Here is a 21,326-nt window from a genome sequence, read left to right as displayed (position 1 = left end):
CATCAGGCAGCCTGGAGTCCATCTGGAGCTCTCTGTGCTGTGGCTTTGTAGTCAGTGCCTGTAGCAGCTCCCTGGAGAGAGCCTGCAGTCTGTGTCCTCTCCCTTCAGCAGCCTGCCCAGACTGAGTTGGGCTGCTTCCTTTCATACTCTGCCTCCAGGCTGAGCATGCACAGCAGAGTCAGAAGGGCGGGTCTTCCTCAGCCTGCAAAGCACAGTTAACCCTTTCGGGCTGGTGTGGGGTAGGTACACCTTGTCACACCCATCCATCTGTTAGGGGTACTGCTGTGGAGTCACCTAGAGGGGAGCACCCTTAGGGACAGTATTCAAAGAATTAGCGAAGGTTACTCACCTTGTGCCGTAACTGTGGTTCTTTGAGATGTGCCCTCCTATAGGTGCTCCACTATCTACTCTCCTCCCCTCTGCTTCGGAGTTCTTTTCAATGAGCTTCACGGTAGAGAAGGAACTGAGGGCAGTTCGCCCACACAGCACTATATAGCCCTGGTGCAGGGCATGAGATGGGGATGGCAATGTGTGGGCAGAACGGACTCTGCTACCTAAAATCTCTAATCTGAGGCACATGGGGTGCAAACCCATTTAGAGTGGTGCACCCATAGGGGGACACATCTTGAAGAACCACAGTTACTGCACAAGGTGAGTTATCTTCTCTTCTCAACATCTTGATTTTGTGCTGAGTGCTCATATCTTCCCCTGTTTTACCCTTCCCTTTTGCTATTAGTTTAACACCCTCCTGACTACTCTAGCTGGCCTGTCCCCAAAGAGATTGGGTTTCCTACTGAGACAGAGAGCAGCCTAACTGTACAGCCCCCTCTTTTCACAGAAGATGGGCCATTGTTCCAGAAATCCAAAACCCGCTGCTGCTTACCTAACCAGCGGTTCACTTTCAGAATCTTCCGCCTTCTGTCTTCCTTTGCTCATGGGACAGGAAGGATCTCTGAGGAGATCACTTGAACACTTCGAGTTCCCTGAAGTCTGTTATCTGCGAGATACAGGAAGGATAGAGGTGGTGGGAATCCTTCCAGGGTAGAGGCTGCTAAATACTGAGAGGCAAGAGGCAAGGGAATTAAGTGAAGTGATTAGGCTGGGGAGGTAGAGTGACTCGAATGAATGGGTTCTTGTGGATCATCACCTGCACCAGACAAGTCTATATAATAAATAACTTGATAGCAGAGGTGTTCCAAAGTGTGGCAAGTTGGGCAGGTTTTTTACTTGTCTATTTTGCTCCTTGTTATTGTTTGCTGGTATTATTAATTTATTATTATTATTTTATTTTATTATTTTCAAAGGTTCAAATACTTAAAAGATCAAGAAAAGAGAACATTCCAGAATGTTACAATGAGCCCATGACTGATATCCACTCCCTTGTCGGAAAGATACTGTAAGGTTCAGAGTGTATCGAGGTGACCTCTCACCCTCCCCTGCTTTTGCTAAGGGGTAATCTTGACCACAGCTAAGGGGTTCAGGGTAAGAAGACAGTTGAGTGGTTTGAAAAGGTGTTTTGGTTCTCTGTTGTACTTAAAAAGGGGTGGGCCTATCCAGTTGTGGTGGAGTTTGGGGGGCGATGTGGTACATTTTGGAGCACTATATCTTCTTTCATAGCTAGACACATTCAGAAGAATACAATGTAGGTTTATAGGTATTCAGTTATTAAAACAGGAAGCACATTCCAGTCAGTTGGGCTGAAATTACCTATAAACAGCCCCTGATTTAGGGCATTGCAGTGTTTTGGATGTCTCATACTGGACGCCAACAATGTTAAACACCCAAAGTCCAAGGCCACTTTTGACAATTTTGTCTTTGGTGCTCAGGCACTTTCGGCTCAAAATGGACAAGCTGTAGGTGCCATCTGCAACCTGTTGGGTGACCATATATGAAGACATTGTCAGCCATCCAAAGAGCAGGGGTAACAAACTGCAGAAACCACGAGGCAGGATGTTGACTGCCCGCAGGGCAGCAGGTCATGGAATAGTGTTGGAGTGGTACATTTGGTTAACATTTGTTACTACAAACCATTGATGGAGGGCTGTAAATTACACGGCACTTTCCAAACACAAGAGACACGTTCTGTGCCCAGGAGAACTGAGAATCTAACTAAGACAAAACACATACAAGACAGCAAGAGTCAGGGGTGGGGGAAACATCATTGTGGGAGGTGGCAATGCAGTGCCTAACCATGCTGGGCTGGTACATCATGAGGCAACTCATGGAAAGGAGGTTTGGGCAAGGGAGGCTGAGGCTTAGACCCTTCGGGTAAGCTCTGTTCGCCTCGGAGGATCTTTTGCAGCCTAACTGGCCGAGCTGGGAGAAATGGTCCAAATTCAATGTTTGGATCATTTTATTTTGGTTGAAATTTTGAATTATGACCAAATAAAGTCCAACACATATGGATTCAATTATCATGGGTCCCAGGACTTTTTTTCAGTTTTGGACCAGCCTCAGGCTCACTGAGGCACAGACCTGAAAGAGAAAGGCTCCCTCCATGGCCATCACACAAGCAATGATTTAAAGAGTCCAACCCAGAGGAGCAAGGCTCCCTCTGACCCCATCAAGGTGAGTACAGCCCTTGGGATCCTTCTCACTGGATCCTTTCATAGGTATGCAAGTGATATGACCCTACGTGCTGCCACTTTGTGCCCTGCTGGCTCCCTATATGCTGTGATCCACAGGACTGCTGTGCACTATTACTATTATTAGTGCTACTGTGGGCAGAACCAACATCAAATCATGCAGGAGTTCTAGGCCATGGAGAACTTCTTATGTGAACCAAGCATTGTAGATGGTGTCCACTCCCCTCTAAGGGGCCCAAGGGGAGATAGCACAGCCTATAGGAATAGGAAATATAATTGCCACTGCTGTGAAAGTTTACCCTGTTTCTAGAGCATCCAAATCCATCTGCTCAAAACCTCTTCAAAACAACTATAAGTTATGGCACCATCTGACCAACTTCAATCCAATCAGAATTGGACCATAACCTCTGTAGTAATGTTGGTAACTGACCCTGTGACATTACAGCCAGTGGAATTTGCTTTATAGAACTGATCAGAATAGGGTGCCTATAGATACGTTTGGGAGATTTATCTGTTTGTCTGGCTGCCATTTTGACATTTTAGCAGCATAAGAAATCCCCTACCTCCCAGAGGCAAGTGTAAATTAAAGGTTAGAAAACAAGATGAGAATGAGACTGGAAAAGAGAATGCCCGTGTTTAGCTGGTGAGTGAATGCAATACTCGCCCACACTCTGGCGCAGAAAGCTGAAATCAGTTAAATACATAGGAAGATGGCTTTACAGAAAGAATGTTGTGATTTCCTGTCTCTCCAGGCATCCTCTTTTCCCACTCCTGACGCTGCTGTTTGAGAAGTGTGAGCAGGCAACACAGGGCTCCGAGTGCATCACCTCTGCCAGCTTTGACGTGGACATTGAGAACTTTGTACACCAGCAGGAGCAGGAACACAAACCATTCTTCAGTGATGACCCCGAACTGGACAACCTGGTAAAGCCCTGGTTCAGACCAGTCCCAGCCCCATTGCTTTGTTTAGCATTTGAGACAACAGGGACATCGCAATGCTTTGCTCTTACACTATAGGCATCCGAACCCAAAGCCCAAAGGGCAGCAGCTTAGAGAAGTCTCAGGTTGGATGTGTTTTAAGGAGCATATGTTAGATAGTGGTTTTCGAACGGGTTACATGTAATCCGTGGGGTAAACGAGCTCTCGTCATGGGGGTACGTGAGAAAAATCCTGTAATGGTGGACAACACATTTTATTTAGTAGCAAGATTTTCAAACTGTGGGGCATACCCCCCAGGGGTGTTGGAGGAATGTTCGGTGGGGCGAGCGGCGATGTGAGGCGGGTCAGTTTTTGAGCTGAGCCCCCTTTGAGTTACAATTTTTGGTTGCGTGTCCCGCCCCCCCCATGCAGACAGGCTGGGTGCCCCACTGAGGTGAGTCAGGGGGTTAAGGTGGCACTCCCTCCCTAAACCTTGTGGCATCGCTGCTCACCCCCCTGAACATTCCTCTGGGTCCCCATGGGGAGACATGCCCCACAGTTTGAAAACCTCTCGAAGCTGTTGCTAAATGGAAGGCAGAAATCTGGGGTGGCACATATCACCTCTGCCTATCTCAGAGGCACTATCTCAGATGGGGTATGCAGTATACTACATTATTTGTAAGGAAGTACTCAGTCTAAAAAGTTTGAAAACCACTGTGTTAGAGCAATGAGGAGTCTGGATAAGCTTGGCAACTGAGATTTTTCAAAAGGAATAATTATAAATCTTAGTCTAAAATTTATAGAAATAGTTTAAGAGCATAAGAACTGCCATACTGGGTCAGACCAATGGTTAAGGCTGTGAGTCTGTCACGGAGGTCACGGAAGTCATGGATTCTGTGACTTTCCAGGCCCTCTGTGACTTCTGCAGTGGCCAGTGTGGCTGGCCCGGGGGCGGCCTGAGCAGCTCGGGCTGCCCCTGGGCCAGCTGTACCGACCACAGCAGGGGCAGTCTCAGGCCCCCGCCCCCGGCCCCCCAACAGCAGCAGGAGTTTGGGTGTAGGAGAGGGCTCAGGGGTGGGTTGGGGTGCAGGTGGGGGTGAGGGCTCTGGGCAGTGCTTACCTCGGGGCGGGGGGAAGGCTCCCCGGAAGCAGCAACATACCTCTCGTCTGCTAGGCATAGGCGCAGCCAGACAGCTCTGCGCACTGCCTCCGCCCGCAGGCGCCACCCCCACAGCTCCATTGGCCTCGGTTCCCAGCCAATGGGAGCTGCAGAGCTGGCGCTTGGGGTAGGGGCAGCGTGTGGAGCCCCCTGGTGGCACCTCTGCCTAGGAGATGAGGGACATCATGTCGCCGCTTCTGGGGAGCCATGCAGAGCCTGGTAGGGAGCATGTCAGCCCCACCTACTCCCCCCTAGCAGCACCACAGTTCCCGGGCTACGTGCCTCTGCCTGCCCTTCCGAGCACCCGCAATGTCCCCAGCCCCCTCCCCCAGAGCACCCGTGGCACCCCTGGCTCCCTCCCCCAGAGTACCTGCAGTAACCCTGGGTTGCCCCCTACCCCAAACCACTCCAGTTTTAGTTAGGGGTATATAGTACAAGTCATGGACAGGTCACAGGCCGTGAATTTTTGTGTACTGCCTGTGCCCTGTCCACGACTTTTACTAAAAATACCCATGACTAAAACGTAGCCTTACCAATGGTCCATTTAGCACAGGTTCCTGTCTTCTGACAGTGGTCAATGCCAGACGCTTCAGAACGAATGAACAGGCCAATAATCGTTTGATCCATCCCCTGTCATCCCCTCCCAACTTCTGGTAGTGAGAGGATAGGGATACCAGAGCATAGGGTTGCATCCCTGGCCATCTTGTCTAATAGCCACTGATGGACCTATCCTCCATGAATTTATCTAATTATTTTTTTGAACCTGGTTATAGTTTTGCCCTTCACAACATCCCAATGAATTCCACAGGTTGACTGTGCATTGTATGAAGAAGTACTTCCCTTTGTTTTTTTTAAACCTGCTGCCTATTAACTTCACTGGGTGACCCCTGGTTCTTGTGTTGTGTGAAGGAGTAAATCACACCTCCTTATTCACTTTCTCCACACCAGTCGTGATTTTATAGACCTTTATCAGATCCCCCTTAGTTTTTTAATCTCTGCTCATATGGAAGTTGTTCCATGCCCTTAATCATTTTTGTTGCCCTTCTCTGTACCTTTTATAATTTTAATATATCCTTTTTTGAGATGGGGCAACCAGAAGTGCACACAGTATTCAAGATCTGGGTGTGCCCTGGATTTATAAAGTGGCATTAAGATATTACTGTCTTATTATCTATCCCTTTCCTAATGGCTCCTAAGATTCTGGTAGATTTTTTGATAGCCACTGCATATTGAGTGGATGTTTTCAGAGAACTATCCACAATGACTCAAAGATCTCATTCCTGAGTAGTAACAACTAATTGAGATCATTTTGTATATTTAGTTGAGATTATATTTTCCAATGCACATTAAATTGCATTTATCAACATTGAATTTCATTTGCCATTTTGTTGCCCAGTCACCCAGCTTTGTGATTGTAACTCTTCTCAGTGTGCTTCAGACTTACTTACCTTGGGTAATTTTGTGTTACCTATAAATTTTGCCACTTCAGTATTTACCCCTCTTTCCAGATCATTTCTGAATATGTTTAAATAGCACTGGTATCAGTACAGATCCATGGGGGAACCACTATTTACCTCTCTCCATTCTGAGAACTGACCATTTATTCATCCCTTTGTTTCCTGTCTTTTAACCAGTTACTGATCCATGAGAGAACCTTCCTTCTTATCCCAAGACTGCTTACTTTGCTTAAGAGTCTTGGTGAGGGACCTTGTCAAAGGCTTTCTGAAAGTGCATGTACACTATATCTGCTGGATCACTCTTTTCCCCGTATTTGTTGACCACTTCAAAGAATTCTAATAGATTGGTGAGGCATGATTTGCCTTTACAAAAGCCATGTTGACTCTTCTTCAACAAATCGTCTTCATCTTTGTGTCAGATAATTCAGTTCTTCACTGTAATTTCAACCACTTTGCCTGGTACTGAAGTTAAGTAAGCCGCTGGTCTGTAATTGCCAAGATCACCTTTGGGGCCTTTTTAAAAAAAAATGGTGTCACATTAGCTATCCTCCAGTCATCTGGTACAGAAGCTGATTTAAGTGATAGATTACATACCAGTTAGTAGTTGTGCAGTTTCATATTTGAATTCCTTCAGAACTCTTGGGTGCATACGAAGCGGTCCTGGTGATTTATTGCTGTTTAATTGATCAGTTTGTTACAACATCTCAATCTGGGACAGTTCCTCATATTTGTCACCTAAAAAGAGTGGCTCAGGTGTGAGAAGCTCCCTCACATCATCTGCAGTGAAGACCGATGCAAAGAATTAATTTAACCTTATCTTCCTTGAGTGCTCATTTAGCATCTTGATTGTCCAGTGGATGTACTGATTGTTTGGCAGACCTACTGCTTCTGACATACTAAAAAACAGTTTTTGTTGTTAGTTTCCGAATCTTTTGCTAGGTGCTCAACAGATTCTTTTTTGTCCTGCCTAATAATGTTTCTATGCTTGATTTGCTAGAGTTTATGCTTCTTTCTAATTTCCTCAGTAGGATTTGACTTCTAATTTTTAAAGGATGCCTTTTTGCCTGTAACCACTTCCTTTACTTTGTTGTTTAGTTATGGTTGCACTTTTTTTAGTCTCTTACTATGTTTTTTTAATTTGGGGTAGCCTCTATTATGGTGTTTTTAAAAAGTTTCCATGCATCTTGCAGGCATTTCACTTTTGTAACTGTACCTTTTAATTTCCATTTAACTAGCTAACTCATTTTTGTGTAGTTCCCCTTTCTGAAGTTAAATGCTATAGTGGTATTCCCCACTCCGCACAAGGATGTTAAATTTAATTACATTATGGTCGCTATTACCGCTATTAAAAACAACAAACTGCATTGAGCTGCACACACATGAGGCAAATGACTGACTGTACCCAAGGCAAGAGGACTCCACTTTAGTTAGTTAACTGGCTCTACCAATAGTCCCTGCTTTATCTAGCAAGTGCAAATGTGTGGTTTAAATATAAGTGCCTTTGACAGTCAGTAACTTGCTTCTGATTTATTAAATTAGTTTTTATGTCTGATTGTTAGCAAACTGTAATTTTTGGTTTGTAAAACATTCCAGATAAGAAACCGTAATGACATGATCTCCCTGCCTAGGCAAACTGGATTTACTGCCAGTACCTTATACACTGTTAATCAATGGTTACCTTAAGAAATGTGAGCAATTTCTCAACAAAGTTAAAGTTTCCTTGTATACCAGTCTCTAGATCCCTGCATTTCACAGCTTTCTACCTGCATTTTCCTGGTGGAAATTGCAGTCACAGTTTGGCATATATTACTTGCCAATGATTTGTGTATGTGTGTATATATATATATATATATATATACACACATATATATATATGTAAAAAAAACAAGAACAAGAAATGCTTTCTTACTGAAGAGTTTTGTAACAACTTTGCTATTCTTAATCCTGAGTTTGTTCCTGATGCTATCAGCTGAAAAGAAAGGCAAACTAACTCTCTTCTTCAATTGATTGCCCCTATTGTGTTCCACTGGGATTATGCATGTTCACCATGCGCTCGGAGTCAGAGAGTTTTGAAAGTAGTGTCCATTAGTCCGCGTATGCGCCCTGGCTCACCTCGTGCTCCCGACCAAGGCAATAAAAGGTGGGTTGGACCAACTGCCTCTTCAGTTCCTTCTTATTGCTGCACTGGAACCTTCAGTGTCCTCATCTCTGACGTCGTTCTAAATAAACAGTTGTACATAGTTTTATTAATTCTTAAATAATGTGTAGATTAGTAGTTTTACCAGTTTGAGTAGTTTTAGTAGTTGTAGAGTAGATTACAGGGGTGTCCCCCGCACTTCCGCATTTGGGTATCGGATTATGCCCAGAACTATGGGCTTCAAATTCTGTGCCCCCTGCCCCCTGTCCTTCTTCATCAGCGATCACCATCAACATTGCCTCTACTGCCTGGGAGAAGCTCACATTGTCACTCAGTGCAGTATCCGTCAGTCCTTCCCCAGCCATACCTGAGAAGGGTGGGCACTTTGTCTCCGCAGATATCTCATGGGATGGCCATGAGACCCCAATCAGACCCATGCTTGGGAACCCCCCACCTCCTGCACATTGACCTGAATCAGCAAGGAGTGAATCTTCTGCTATGAAGTCGAACTCTGGTGCCAGGGAATCCACCTCCACAGACCTATGGCAGGGCCTCGTTGGGAAGAAATATTCTCATAAGCATGGGTCTAAAGTCTTCGTCTCAGTCCACTTTGAAAAGACCAGATATTCCGTCCACCAGCTCTGCCCATGAGGATTTAGTATGTCCTAAGTCCCTTAGGCATGAGAAGAAAGACCAGAAACATTGTGCTCCACTGACTCCAGACTGTGGTTTGGAGCCCCCCCCCCCAACACACACACAAAGTACACCTCTCAGACGGCACTGATGGTACTGCCACTGTAGCCTTTTCTTCCTTGGGGGATTCGGAACCATCGGAAGAATTGCCTCTCCCATACCACTCTAATCCATTTCCCAGGAGACCTGCATAACCCTGGGAGCAGCCGTCGCCTCACCTGACCCTGAGCCATTGGTATCCCATTCCATGGAGACCTTAATGACCACCCTTCAGTCCCTCCTATTGGGCATATTTGGGACTAAGGGAACAGTGCCCCCTTCAGAGACCATCCGCTCCATCAGGGAGTTGCCACCTGCTTCCTCTCCTAGAGAACCACCGAACTTGCCCCATAAATAATAGAATCATAGAGTTAGAAGGGACCACAAGGGTCATCTAGTCTAATCTCCTCCCAAGATGCAGGATTTGTTGTGTTTAACCCATTCAAGGCAGACAGCTATCCAGCCTCCTTTTGAAAACTTCCAGTGAAGGAGCTTCCACAACCTCCTTAAGCAGTCTGTTCTATTATCCTTCTGTTCATATTGGGCTTTCTGAAAATCTAAATACACTATATCCACTGGATCTCCTTTGTCTGAATGCTTGTTGACCCCCTCAAAGAATTCTAGTAGATTGGTGAGGCATGATTTCCCTTTACAAAAACCATGTTGACTGCTTCCCAACAAATTATGTTCATCTATGTGTCTGACAATTTTGTTCTTTACGATAGCTTCAACCAATTTGCCCAGTACTGAAGTGAGACTTACTGGCCTGTAGTTGCCAGGGTCACCTCTGAAGCCCTTTTAAAAATTGGTGTCAAATTAGCTATCCTCCAGTCATTTGGTATAGAAGCTGATTTAAATGATAGGTTACAGATGACAGTTAGTAGTCCTGCAATTTCACATTTGAGTTCCTTCAGAACTCTTGGGTGAATACCATCAGGTCCTGGAGACTTATTACTGTTTAGTTTATCAATTTGTTCCAAAACCTCCTCTAATGGCACCTCAATTTGGGACAGTTCCTCAGATCTGTAATCCAAAAAGAATGGCTCAGGTTTGGAAATCTCCCTCACATCCTCAATAGTGAAGACCGATGCAAAGAATTCATTTAGTTTCTCCGCAATGGCCTTATCGTCTTTGAGTGCTCCTTTAGCATCTCAATCGTCCAGCGGCCCAACTGGTTGTTTAGCAGGCTTTCTGCTTCTGATGTATTTAAAAAATTTGTTGCTATTACTTTTGGAATCTTTGGCTAGCTGTTCTTCAAATTCTTTTTTGGTCTTTCTAATTATATTATTACACTTCATTTGCCAGAGTTTATGCTCTCTTCTATTTTCCTCATTAGGATTTATCTTCCACTTTTTAAAGGATGCCTTTTTGCCTCTCACTGCTTCTTTTACTTTGTTGTTTAGCCACGGTGGCTCTTTTTTGGTTCTCTATGTTTTTTAAATTGAGGTATACATTTAAGTTGAGCCTCTATTATGGTGTCTTTAAAAAGTTTCCATGCAGCTTGCAGGGTTTTCACTTTTGGTACTGTACCTTTTAATTTCTGTTTCACTAACCTCCTCATTTTTGTGTAGTTCCCCTTTCTGAAATTAAATGCTACAGTGTTGGGCCACTGTGGTGTTTTCCTCGACACAGGGTTGTTAAATTTAATTATATTATGGTCACTATTACCAAGCGGTCCAACTATATTCACCTCTTGGACCTGATCCTGTGCTCCACTTAGATGCATCCCTAATAGGCTGGGGCACTCATATGGACAACCACACAACACAAGAGATGTGGATATCCTGAGAATCCAGAATGCACATCAATGTCCTGGAATTTCTGGCAGTAAGAAAGGCATGCAAGTTCTTTCTTCCATTCATCTGCTCTCACCATGTCCTGATAATGTCAGACACACTGGAACCGCATTCTGCATCAACAAACAAGGGGGAGCAAAGTCTGCCTTCCTGTGCACAGAAGCAGGCAATCTCTGGAACTGATGCATCAGCAATCAAATCACTCTATGCACAGCCTACTTTCCTGGGAAACAGAATGTGCTCACAGACTCCCTCAGCAGACACTTTGCGATTGACCGCGAGTGGGAACTCCATGGCAGGTGCTACACGACATTTTTGCACAATGGGGAACCCCAACCAGGGATCTGTTTGCTTCTCAGACCAACAGCAAGTGTGCTACATATTGCTGCAGAGGAATCCTAGACTATCGCTCTCAAGGTGGTGCTCTCTTTCTCCCCTAGTCCAGCCAGCTCAACTAAGCTTTCTTTCTGTTGCCACTCCTTCCACATGTGCTGCACAAGATCTGACAAGACAGGGTGAGAGTCATGCTAATTGCCTCCTTCTGGCCCAGACAGTTCTGGTTGCCCAAGCTCCTGTGCATGTCATCTCTCCCACTTATTACTGTCCTGACATTTCTCGAGCTCCTTACCCAATGAAACAGCAAGATCAAACATCTCAGGGCATGGTATTTGGATAGGCACAATCCCTAGAACGTTCATGCTCTGCTGCCATGTGGGACATCCTCTCTAACAGCAGAAAGGACTCAACTAGAAAGTGTTACCTGGCTTCTCTTCTTGGACTCTTCTTGGACTGGCTTCTCTTCTTAGACTCAGCTAAGAGACGTTACACAAGAAGCTACAGACATTCCCCTCCACTTAGACTATATCCTGTCTTTAAAGACATTGAGTCTCTCCCTCAGCTCTCTATGAGTTCACCTAGCAGTGATCAGCACATTCCATCCTCCTACTGAGGGCTACTCCATTTCACACACCCACTAACTAACCAATTCTAGAAAGGCCTTATAAGAACCTTCCCACCTTCTCAAAAGATCACACCCCAGTGGGACCTGAATCTTTCAGTTCTAACAAGTCCTCTTTTTGAGCCTTTAGCTACCTGCTCCATGGCCCTTCTATCCATGAAAGTTGCTTTCCTTGTAGCCATCACTTCAGCAAGAAGCGTCAGTGAACTCGAAGCCATGATGGCAGACCCTCCATTCCCTGTGTTCCACAAGGATAAAGTTTCTTTACACCTACACTCCAAATGTATCCCTAAAGTAGCTTCAGAGTTTCACCTTAATCAATCCATTCACTTTCCTGTATTCTTCCCGAAGCCGCACATGTCTGCAGAAAAATGTAGACTCCATTCTCTCAATGTGCGATGAACTTTAGCCTTTTATCTGCAGACAATAAGACCAATCAGAAAGTCCCCTCGACTCTTCATTGAGATAGCAGAGAGGGTTAAAGGGCACCCAGAGGCTTTCTAAGTGGATATCTGGCTACATTCTACTCTGCTTTCAGCTCTTGTACCTTGCTCCCCCAACAGGGGTATGAGCTCACACCACTAGAGCGCAGGCAACAACCATGGCATCTCTCCAGGATGTCCCCCTTGTAGACATCTGTAAAGCTGCCACGTGGAGTTCTATCCACACGTCTTCAAGGCACTACGCCCTGTTACAGTACTCAATTGCTGATGTCTCCTTTGGATGGCAGTCCTCCGCTCAACCCTACCGTCCTCATCCTTGCACCCAACTCCTTCTTAGGTACTGCTTGTCAAACACTCACAGTGGAATACAATAGGGACCATCACTTGAAGAAGAGGAGTTTACTTACCTGTAACTTCCAGTTACGGGTAAGTAATGATCTCACACCACAAGCCAAAACTAAGGCTGTGAGTCTGTCATGGAGATCACGAAGTCACGGATTCTGTAACTTTCCCCGGCTTCTCTGATTTCCGCAGCTGTAGCGGCCAGTGTGGCTGACCCCAGGGCCACCCCAGCTGCGGGACCAGTCCTGTGGCCAGCCGCATCGGTCACTGCTGGAGTGAGTAGCGGTCCCAGGGAGGGCGCCATGGGGGCCTCCCCAGAGCAGCATCACTCTAGGAGCAGCTAAGATTTAGTCAGGGATATTTATAGTAAAAGTCATGGACAGGTCAGAGGCCATGAATTTTTGTTTATTGTCCGTGACCCGTCCATGACTTTTACTAAAAATACTCATGACTAAATCTTAGTCTTAGCCATAGCATATCCTGTACATCATCATACCCTGTGTGTGCACTGGAGCAGGAGTAGCTATTCGATTCCCTTCCAATGTCACATGCGGAAGAGGCTGTCTTGAAAAAAAAAATCGCTTTCACTGCATCGGCATATCCACTGATGTCTTTGAGTCTTACACTAATAATAACTAAACAACAAAAAAAGATAATAACTTACAATAACTTGCTCTATGAGCTGAAAAACAAGGCAGTCATTGGTGTCCAGGCCCTGTAGGGATCCTAACAGCTCAGGCTTCCTAGTGAAGCTAGCAGTTCTCCACCCAGTCCCTAGTGATAGTCCCTAGAACTCATTGTCTTGGGAGACTTCAACACTTAAGTTGAAGATGCCTCTACAACACATGCCCAAAACCTAATACTTACACTGTCCATAGCTCCCATTGCTCTGATGAAGTCTCTGGACCCACGTACACAGCAAAACACCTCTGGATCTGATCTCCAGTCTAGATGTGGCTATAGGCAGCATCTGACTCACTACGATCTCCTGGAGAGACACCATCTCCTCCAGGCAGTAGTCAGCTCTCCTTCTTTCCTGGCAGGACAAAGGCTTGGTCATCTTGGTTTTCCCTGTCTTACAGACCCAGTGAACTTTTAGAACTAATGGCAAAGACCTCCCAGTTCACAGGTCAAGACATGAAGGAAATAATGAGATATTAGGACCACATGCTATCCACTGCTTTTGGCCATGCTGGCAACAAAACCTTGAGCCTCCCTTCACCCTCACAGATGAGCAACTGCTCAGACAACCTGAAACCAAACAAAGCACAAAGGAAAGAGTCTTGGACTCTAGTGGCATAAAATGCAAGAAAACACTGAGGAGGTAGAGTAATTCCTACAGCCCTACACCACAGCAGGGGAAGCAAGGAACAGATCATTCTTCTGTGCTACCATCAGTGAGATGATCACACCTACCAGAATTGTACCATCTTTTAATCCAATTTGTCAAACAAGTATGCTCCCAATCAGCTTCTGACTCAAACCCCTCTTCTTGTGAAGAACTGCCAGCCAACCTCACTCAGCTCTGGGATGGCTTTTGTAGATTACTGGAATCGGGCTGCTAATATAGCCTGAATGTAGCTCATTGTCACATCAAATGTCTTAGAAGAACTGAAGGAGCTCTGAGTCAGTACATGTGACTGCCCTATCCACCTCCTGGGTGGTGACATGCAGTCAAGATGCTCAGGCACTCTGCTAACAGAGATTGCCAGTGACTGCTTTGAAGAAGACCCATTGCCACTCACATTTAAACATGCAATAGAATCATAGAATATCAGGGTTGGAAGGGACCTCAGGAGGTCATCTAGTCCAACCTGCTGCTCAAAGCAGGACCAATCCCCAAATAAATCATCCCACCCAGGGCTTTGTCAAGCCTGACCTTAAAAACGTCTAAGGAAGGAGATTCCACCACCTTCCTAGGTAACCCATTCCAGTGCTTCACCACCCTCCTCGTGAAAAAGCGTTTCCTAATATCCAACCTAAACCTCCCCCACTGCAACTTGAGACCATTACTCCTTGTTCTGTCATTTGCCACCACTGAGAACAGTCTAGATCCATCCTCTTTGGAACCCCCTTTCAGGTAGTTGAAAGCAGTTATCAAATCCCTCCTCCTCCTTCTCTTCTGCAGACTAAATAGTCCCAGTTCCCTCAGTCTCTCCTCATAAATCATGTGCTCCAGCCCCCTAATCATTTTTGTTGCCCTCCGCTGGACTCTTTCCAATTTTTCCACATCCTTTTCATAGTGTGGGGCCCAAAACTGGACACAGTACTCCAGATGAGGCCTCACCAATGCTAAATAGAGGGGAATGATCACGTCCCTCGATCTGCTGGCAATGCTCCTACTTATACAGCCCAAAGTGCCGTTAGCCTTCTTGGCAACAAGGGCACCCTATTGACTCATATCCAGCTTCTCGTCCACTGTAACTCTTAGCTCCTTTTCTGCAGAACTGCTGCCTAGCCACTCGGTCCCTAGTCTGTAGCAGTGCATGGGATTCTTCTGTCCTAAGTGCAGGACTCTATACTTGTCCTTGCTGTACCTCATCAGATTTCTTTTGGCTCAGTCCTCTAATAATCTGTCTAGTGCTTGCAAAAACATTGATTTTAACTAACTGTGTCAACTTCTACTCAGCTACTCACCTCCTATTCTTGAGCAAGGTGACTGTGAAGATATGGAGGATCCATCTTTAATACCTGACCTTCACAGTAAGAGACAGTGTTTGCCATGTTAGTAGAAAGAAGCAAAGAGCCATGCTGACTGTTGGATCTCTCTGCAGCATTTGAGGTGCTGCTGACTCACCTTAGAGACCTGGTGAGGGTGGGCAGAAGCACAATGAGTTGGTCAGATCCTTCCGCTTCAACTGATCCAAGAAGGAAGTTATTGGCAGCTGCACCTCTGCCTCTGTAACCCACACTGAAAATGTCTAAAAATCCTTCCAGACCCCTGCAGGTGATGAGTTGAAGCCCTGAAGTCTGAGGTTTGATTGTAGTCATTGTATTAATCCAGAGCTGCAAGCGTTAAGAGCATGTTGGGGGCAGTGAAGGCCAGAAAGGACCACCATGACCATCCAACCTGATTCCCTCTAAAAGGCTGCAGAACTTGTCTTGGGAGCAGGATTACAGCATATATTTTAGAAAGATATCTAATCTCATTTTAAAGATTCTATCGCCTCCCCTGGTAAGCTGTTCCAATATTTAACTATCCTCACTGCTGGTAAATTGAACCTTATTGCAAGGTTGAATTTGTACAACTTCAACTTCCAGCCATTGGATCTTGTTCTATCTTTGACAGCAAGGCTGAAAAGTTCCCACTGTCAAATCTCTTTTCCATGTGTAAGTTCCTATACACAATGACCACTTCACCTCTTGACCTCCTCTTAGATCAGCTAAATAGGTTGAGTTCCTTAAGCTTCACATCGCAAGGTTTCTTTTCCAGTCCCTGGATCATTCGTTGGCCACTCCTTAGAACTCTCTCCAGTATTTCCACATCCTTCTTGAAGCATGGACACCAGAACTGGACATGGTATTTTAGTACAGTAGAACCTCAGAGTTACGAGCACCTCTGGAATGGAGGTTGTTCGTAACTCTGCAATGTTCGTAACTCTGAACAAATGGTCATGGTTGTTCTTTCAAAAGTTTGCAACTGAACATTGACTTATTACAGCTTTGAAACTTTACAATGCAGAACAAAAATGCTGCTTTTAGCCATCTTAATTTAAATGAAACAAGAACAGAAACAGTTTCCTTACCTTGTCAAATCTATTTTTAAACTTTCCGTTTATTTATTTAGTAGTTTACATTTAACACAGGACTGAGCTGTATTTGCCTTTTTTTGGTCTCTGCTGTTGTCTGATTGTGTACTTCCGGTTTCCAGACGAGGTGGGTGGTTGACTGGTCAGTTCGTAACTCTGGTGTTCGTAACTCTGAGGTTCTGCTGTAGTGGTCTTACCAATGCAGAAGTAAGATCGCTCCCCTACTTCAACTTGATATTCCCATTTTTATACATCCAAGGATCACATGAGCCTTTTTTACCTTTAATCTTGGAAGACTGGGGAAACTCCAAAAGATTGGAGGACTGCCAATTTAGCTCCAATATTTAACATTGCACTAGGAGCGCATGCTGAGGGATTATCTGCGGTGACTCCTAAAGTCCTTATCTGAGTCACTGTTTTCCAACACAGAGTCTCCATCCTGTACATATAGCCAGCATTCTTGGTTCCCACATGTGTTACTTTGCATTTGGCTATGTTAAAACACATTTTGTTGGATTATGAATATTTAACCAGATGACTCTGTAACAGAACCTGTACTTCTCATTATTTACTAACCCACCAGTCTTTGTGTTATCTACAAATTTACCAGCAAAGATTTTATCTCTGTTTCATTTGCAAAGAGAGATGCTGAGTGCAGGTTAAGTTGAACAACTAGAACTTTATTAAACTCTGTGCACTGCTCTGTTCATGTAGCTGAGTAGCTTCCACCCTAACTCCCTGCGCTCCCTGTTCCACTGGTGACCTGTTAATGACATCCCTTCCAGAGGACATGGTTCCTCTGACTCCAGCTCCATTGATCATGATAAAATATCATCATCTAGATCATTGATCAAAATATTAAATAGCATTGGATTACGAACTGATCCTTGGGGAACCCAGCTACCGAGAGCTCTGCTCATTGGTATATTCCCATTCACAACTACATTCTGAGATCTGCAAGTTAGCCAGTTTTTAATCTATTTTGTGCCCTGTTAGTTCCATATAATGCAATTTTTTAGACCAAAATATCATGTGGTTCTAAGTCAAATGCCTTAGAGAAGTCCAAGTACACTCTATCAGCACTGTTGGCTTTATCAACCAGATCTGTATCCTTGGCAAGACCTACCTTCCAGAAGCCATGTCAAATGGCAGTAATTATAGATTTAGCTATGTTGGTAAAGTCCCAAATTGACCATTCCGTTATTTTACTCGGGATCAATATAAGGCTAAACTGGTATATTGTTCCTTGGGTCATCTCTTTTACCCTTTTATAATATTGGAGCTACATTGACAGTGCTCCAATCTTTTGGAATTTCCCCAGTTTCTCGTTTAAAAAACTCCTTAGCTAGTTCTTTTAAGACTCCTGAGTGTAAGTTAGGGTGACCAGACAGCCAATGTGAAAAATCGGGATGGGGGTGGGGGGTAATAGGAGCCTATATAAGAAAAAGACCTAAAAATCGGGACTGTCCCTATAAAATTGGGACATCTGGTCACCCTAGTGTAAGTTATCTGGGCCTGTTGATTTCAGAATGTTTAATTTTAGCAGATGCTGCCTCACATCCTGCTTCATTACAGGTGATAAATCTGTTGTTCCATCCACATCATATGGGATAGATATATACCCCCCCCTTTTGTTCCAAACACAGAAAAGGAGTATCTATTGAACATTTCTGTCTTTTATGCATCATTATTCACAATTTTACCATCTGTATCTGGCAATGAACCTATACGTGACATAGAGCTCTTCGGTTTGTTGTAATATGTTTTTTAAATGTCTTCTTATTATCTTTAATCCTATTAGCCACTGATAGTACATTGATTCCTGTACATTCCTTTATCAGTCATCTACATTTTTTAATCTACTTATAGTCATTGCCATTTACTTTCCCTTTTTCCCATTCTTTATATATTGATTATTTTTATGCTTTATCACTGCTTCCTCATATTCTTTTAACCAGGATGGCTTCATGTCCAGCATAACTTTTTTTGGTTTTTTAGCCATCTGTAGCGGGGTGGTCACCCTCTCCTGCCTGGGAAGGGTTAAAGCCAGCCCTGCAGAGGGCTGAGGCTGTGGAAGGAAAGACCTGGGCTGATTGGGGGAAGCAGCTGCAGCTGGACCACGTCCCAATCAGAGCCCAGTTGGCCCTATAAAGGCCTGAGCCAGGAGCAAGAAGTCACTCACTCTCTCTGTGCTCAGAGAGAGAAGGGCCTCGCTGCAGGGATCTAGAAACAGGGTACCTGAGTGGAGCAGGGCTGGGGAAAGGCAGAAGAGCTGGGGAGCTCCAGCCTGGAAAGCCCCAGGCTGCGCCCTAGCATAGGCCAACAGGTACTGTGGGTTGCAGAGGGCAGCCCAGGGGTAGGCCAAGGCAGCAGGTCCAAACCCAACCTTGCCTGTGATGAGTGGCTGATACTGCAGTCTGCCCCAGGGAGTGGGGCTAGATGGTGACTGGCAGTAGCCTTACACTGAAGCGAGGTAGGGATATTGGGTGGGGGTTCCCCTGGGAGGGGAGAGGGCTCTCCAGGCTGGAAATCGAGCTAATTCCCCGAGAGGCCATCAGGAGGCGCCACAGGGGTGAGTCTGTGCTGTGCTACACCATCCATTTAGATGTCCTTGCACAATCCCCAGTTTTTGTTAACACTTCTCACCTTAAATTTGTGTCCCAGTAAGTTATGCTGACAACTGCTTTAAGCATAACGAACTGCTATATGCTGTTTGCGCAAAGTTAATGTAATCAGATCATAGTCACTGATACATAGGCAATCCCTAATGTTTAGATCAGTGATTAACTCTTCCTTGTCCAGTAGATTGAGGTCCAGTATTGAGTTACTCCATGTTGAGTGCAGGACTTCGTGTTAAGAAATGATTATCTATTATTTTCAGAAACTCTTCAAGGAAGTTTTGTTACTGGCTGCATGGGATGTCCAGCAAATGTCCCCCAGGTTGAAGCCACCCATGATAATACAGTTTTTATTCTGACACATTATGGACAGATGTCTACAGAGCAGTTCGTCCTGTCCCCTAGTGATAGCTGGTTGTCTGTAACAAATGTCCACTGGTACCTCATCTTTAGTTTTACTAGTTTGAACTTTAATCTATACGTGTTTGAGGTCCTGTGATTCTGAATTGTCTGTACCTCTGTAACAGGTAACAGTGTCTTTGATGTAGAGTGGCACAACCTCCCTTTTCCCCATTCTGTCCTTATGGAACAAGTTCTAGGGGCTCAGATAGCAGGTTGGTGAGAGTGGGGAAACAGAACTGGGGTCATTTGAAGGAATTTCACCTTGGACTCCACTAACTATGGGCTGAGCAGCATTTACTTACCTGATCACCTCAGTGGGGTCCTCACATGAGTAAAGGTTCCGGATCAGGCCTTATCTGAGTAATTCTGTTAAAAAAAAAACACACACAACTGATTAGAACTTCATAAAATGCATGGGGTGTCCCTTGCTTTTCATTCTGCTTTTTTGCATCATAAAAGGGGCACCTCGGGCCTATTGATGAGCAGTCCAAGGTGAACACATCATTTCTTTACTCACATAGCAGCAAGAGCTACTTCGCTTTATCTGAAATAATTTAGACAGCCCGCTGCTTAAGCAAACCCCAGCCCGAGCAGCTGTGCCAGGAATGGAAGGTAGACGTCAAACCTTTACAGTATGACAAGCACGTGAGAGACTAGTCCGCCCAGCCCCAGGAGTGAGTCTGTATCACAGCAGGCAGCAAGCATATACTGGAAGTGTCTCAGCCAATCCGAGAGCAAGTCCACTGTGCAGTTTCTGATTATTACAGTGGAATTTTTCCCCAAGTTATGCTGTCCCCTGCATTGTGCTTCCCAGTTCTAAAAGCCTCAGTTGCATCCGGAGAGCCAAAGCCAAAATCAACTTCCTGTATCTTCCTGGTTGCCAAGTACTCCAACCTCTCCCTATCCAGGTGTTAGAACCTCTAGCTTCATCCCGTCCCCCACTCTCCAGGACATCTAAATGCACCTCTGCAGTTTGGGATTTTTAATACAGAAGTATGTGGTGCACTGAAAACTGAAAATGTGGAGGCATCATACAATATGCAAACGAGGAAACAACAAATGACACAAGGGATACCGTACTGATTGTATTGTACTGGGAGGTGTGGGGACTGGGGCGGGGGGGAAGTATCATATAATATTAGAATCCATGCACAGAATTTAGCCTTAATGTGCCACACAAGACATGGAGTCTTTGCTATTTTTGTGTTTCATTATTGGTTTACATTTGGAGACAATAAGCTTATATTATGATTAGGATCTTGTATATTTCATCCACACCCCAAAATTCACCATGGAACCCACCATTTTATGCAGAATTAATCTTGGTCTAGTCTAATTCCTTTACGTCACCTGTGTATTCATGGATGCTTGCCCCTTACTTCCTCCTGGCCATGGGGAGTGAATTTTTGTGGTTCTCACAGACACACACAAAAGCAGCACATGAAGACGATATTTGAAGGTTGAGTTCCGTTTTTCAATTGAAGTAGGGATTTGATTTGTCTGGAGAATACAATATATCTTTCCAAACTTGCAACACAAAATATGTGAGCAAAGATCAAATTTTATAGGGATTTTCAACTACCTTTTTCTTAGCTAATGAGTTAGATTAGTTTTAAAATGGGATATTTAGGAAATTTCCAGTGTCTGACCTTTATTTTTGGTAACCTGTAACTAACTAATAACCCCCTTCAAATGTACACTTGAAGAAATTATCTTGTAAAGATGAGTTATTAATGATTTCCTCCACCATCTTTCCCACTATAATCTCAATGTTCCCTTTCTCAAAATGGCCACCATTTCCCATAACTGACAACAGGACTACATCAACATGACAGGATGTAAGCTGTGTAGGCCAGAGATCATCTTCTGTTCTGTGTTTGTAAAGTGCCTAGCATAATGTGGTCCTGCACCACAGGTTGGGGCTCTTGAGTGCTACCCTAATACACCTATGAAATAGCAATAGTTATGTACAGCACCTAGCACAATGGGTCATGGTCTATGATTGGGGCTCCTAGGCACTACGACAACAA

General features: G+C 44.7%; 1 protein-coding gene across 9 annotated transcripts in view; it reads left to right on the top strand.

The window, feature by feature from the left end:
• PKNOX2 (PBX/knotted 1 homeobox 2) overlaps nucleotides 1-21,326 on the top strand; it is a 624,957-nt gene that overhangs the window by 441,622 nt on the left and 162,009 nt on the right. For all 9 annotated transcript variants that reach the window (XM_054005412.1, XM_054005405.1, XM_054005406.1 and 6 more), the window contains one exon: nucleotides 3,338-3,509. In XM_054005412.1, coding sequence (XP_053861387.1) covers nucleotides 3,338-3,509 — 172 coding nt within the window. The remainder of the gene's footprint in view (nucleotides 1-3,337; nucleotides 3,510-21,326) is intronic.

This window comes from Malaclemys terrapin, chromosome 15 (genome assembly GCF_027887155.1).
Source record: "Malaclemys terrapin pileata isolate rMalTer1 chromosome 15, rMalTer1.hap1, whole genome shotgun sequence".
Lineage (NCBI taxonomy): Eukaryota > Metazoa > Chordata > Testudines > Emydidae > Malaclemys > Malaclemys terrapin.
Note: the sequence above shows the minus strand (reverse complement) of the source record. Positions and strands in the feature narration are given on the sequence as shown.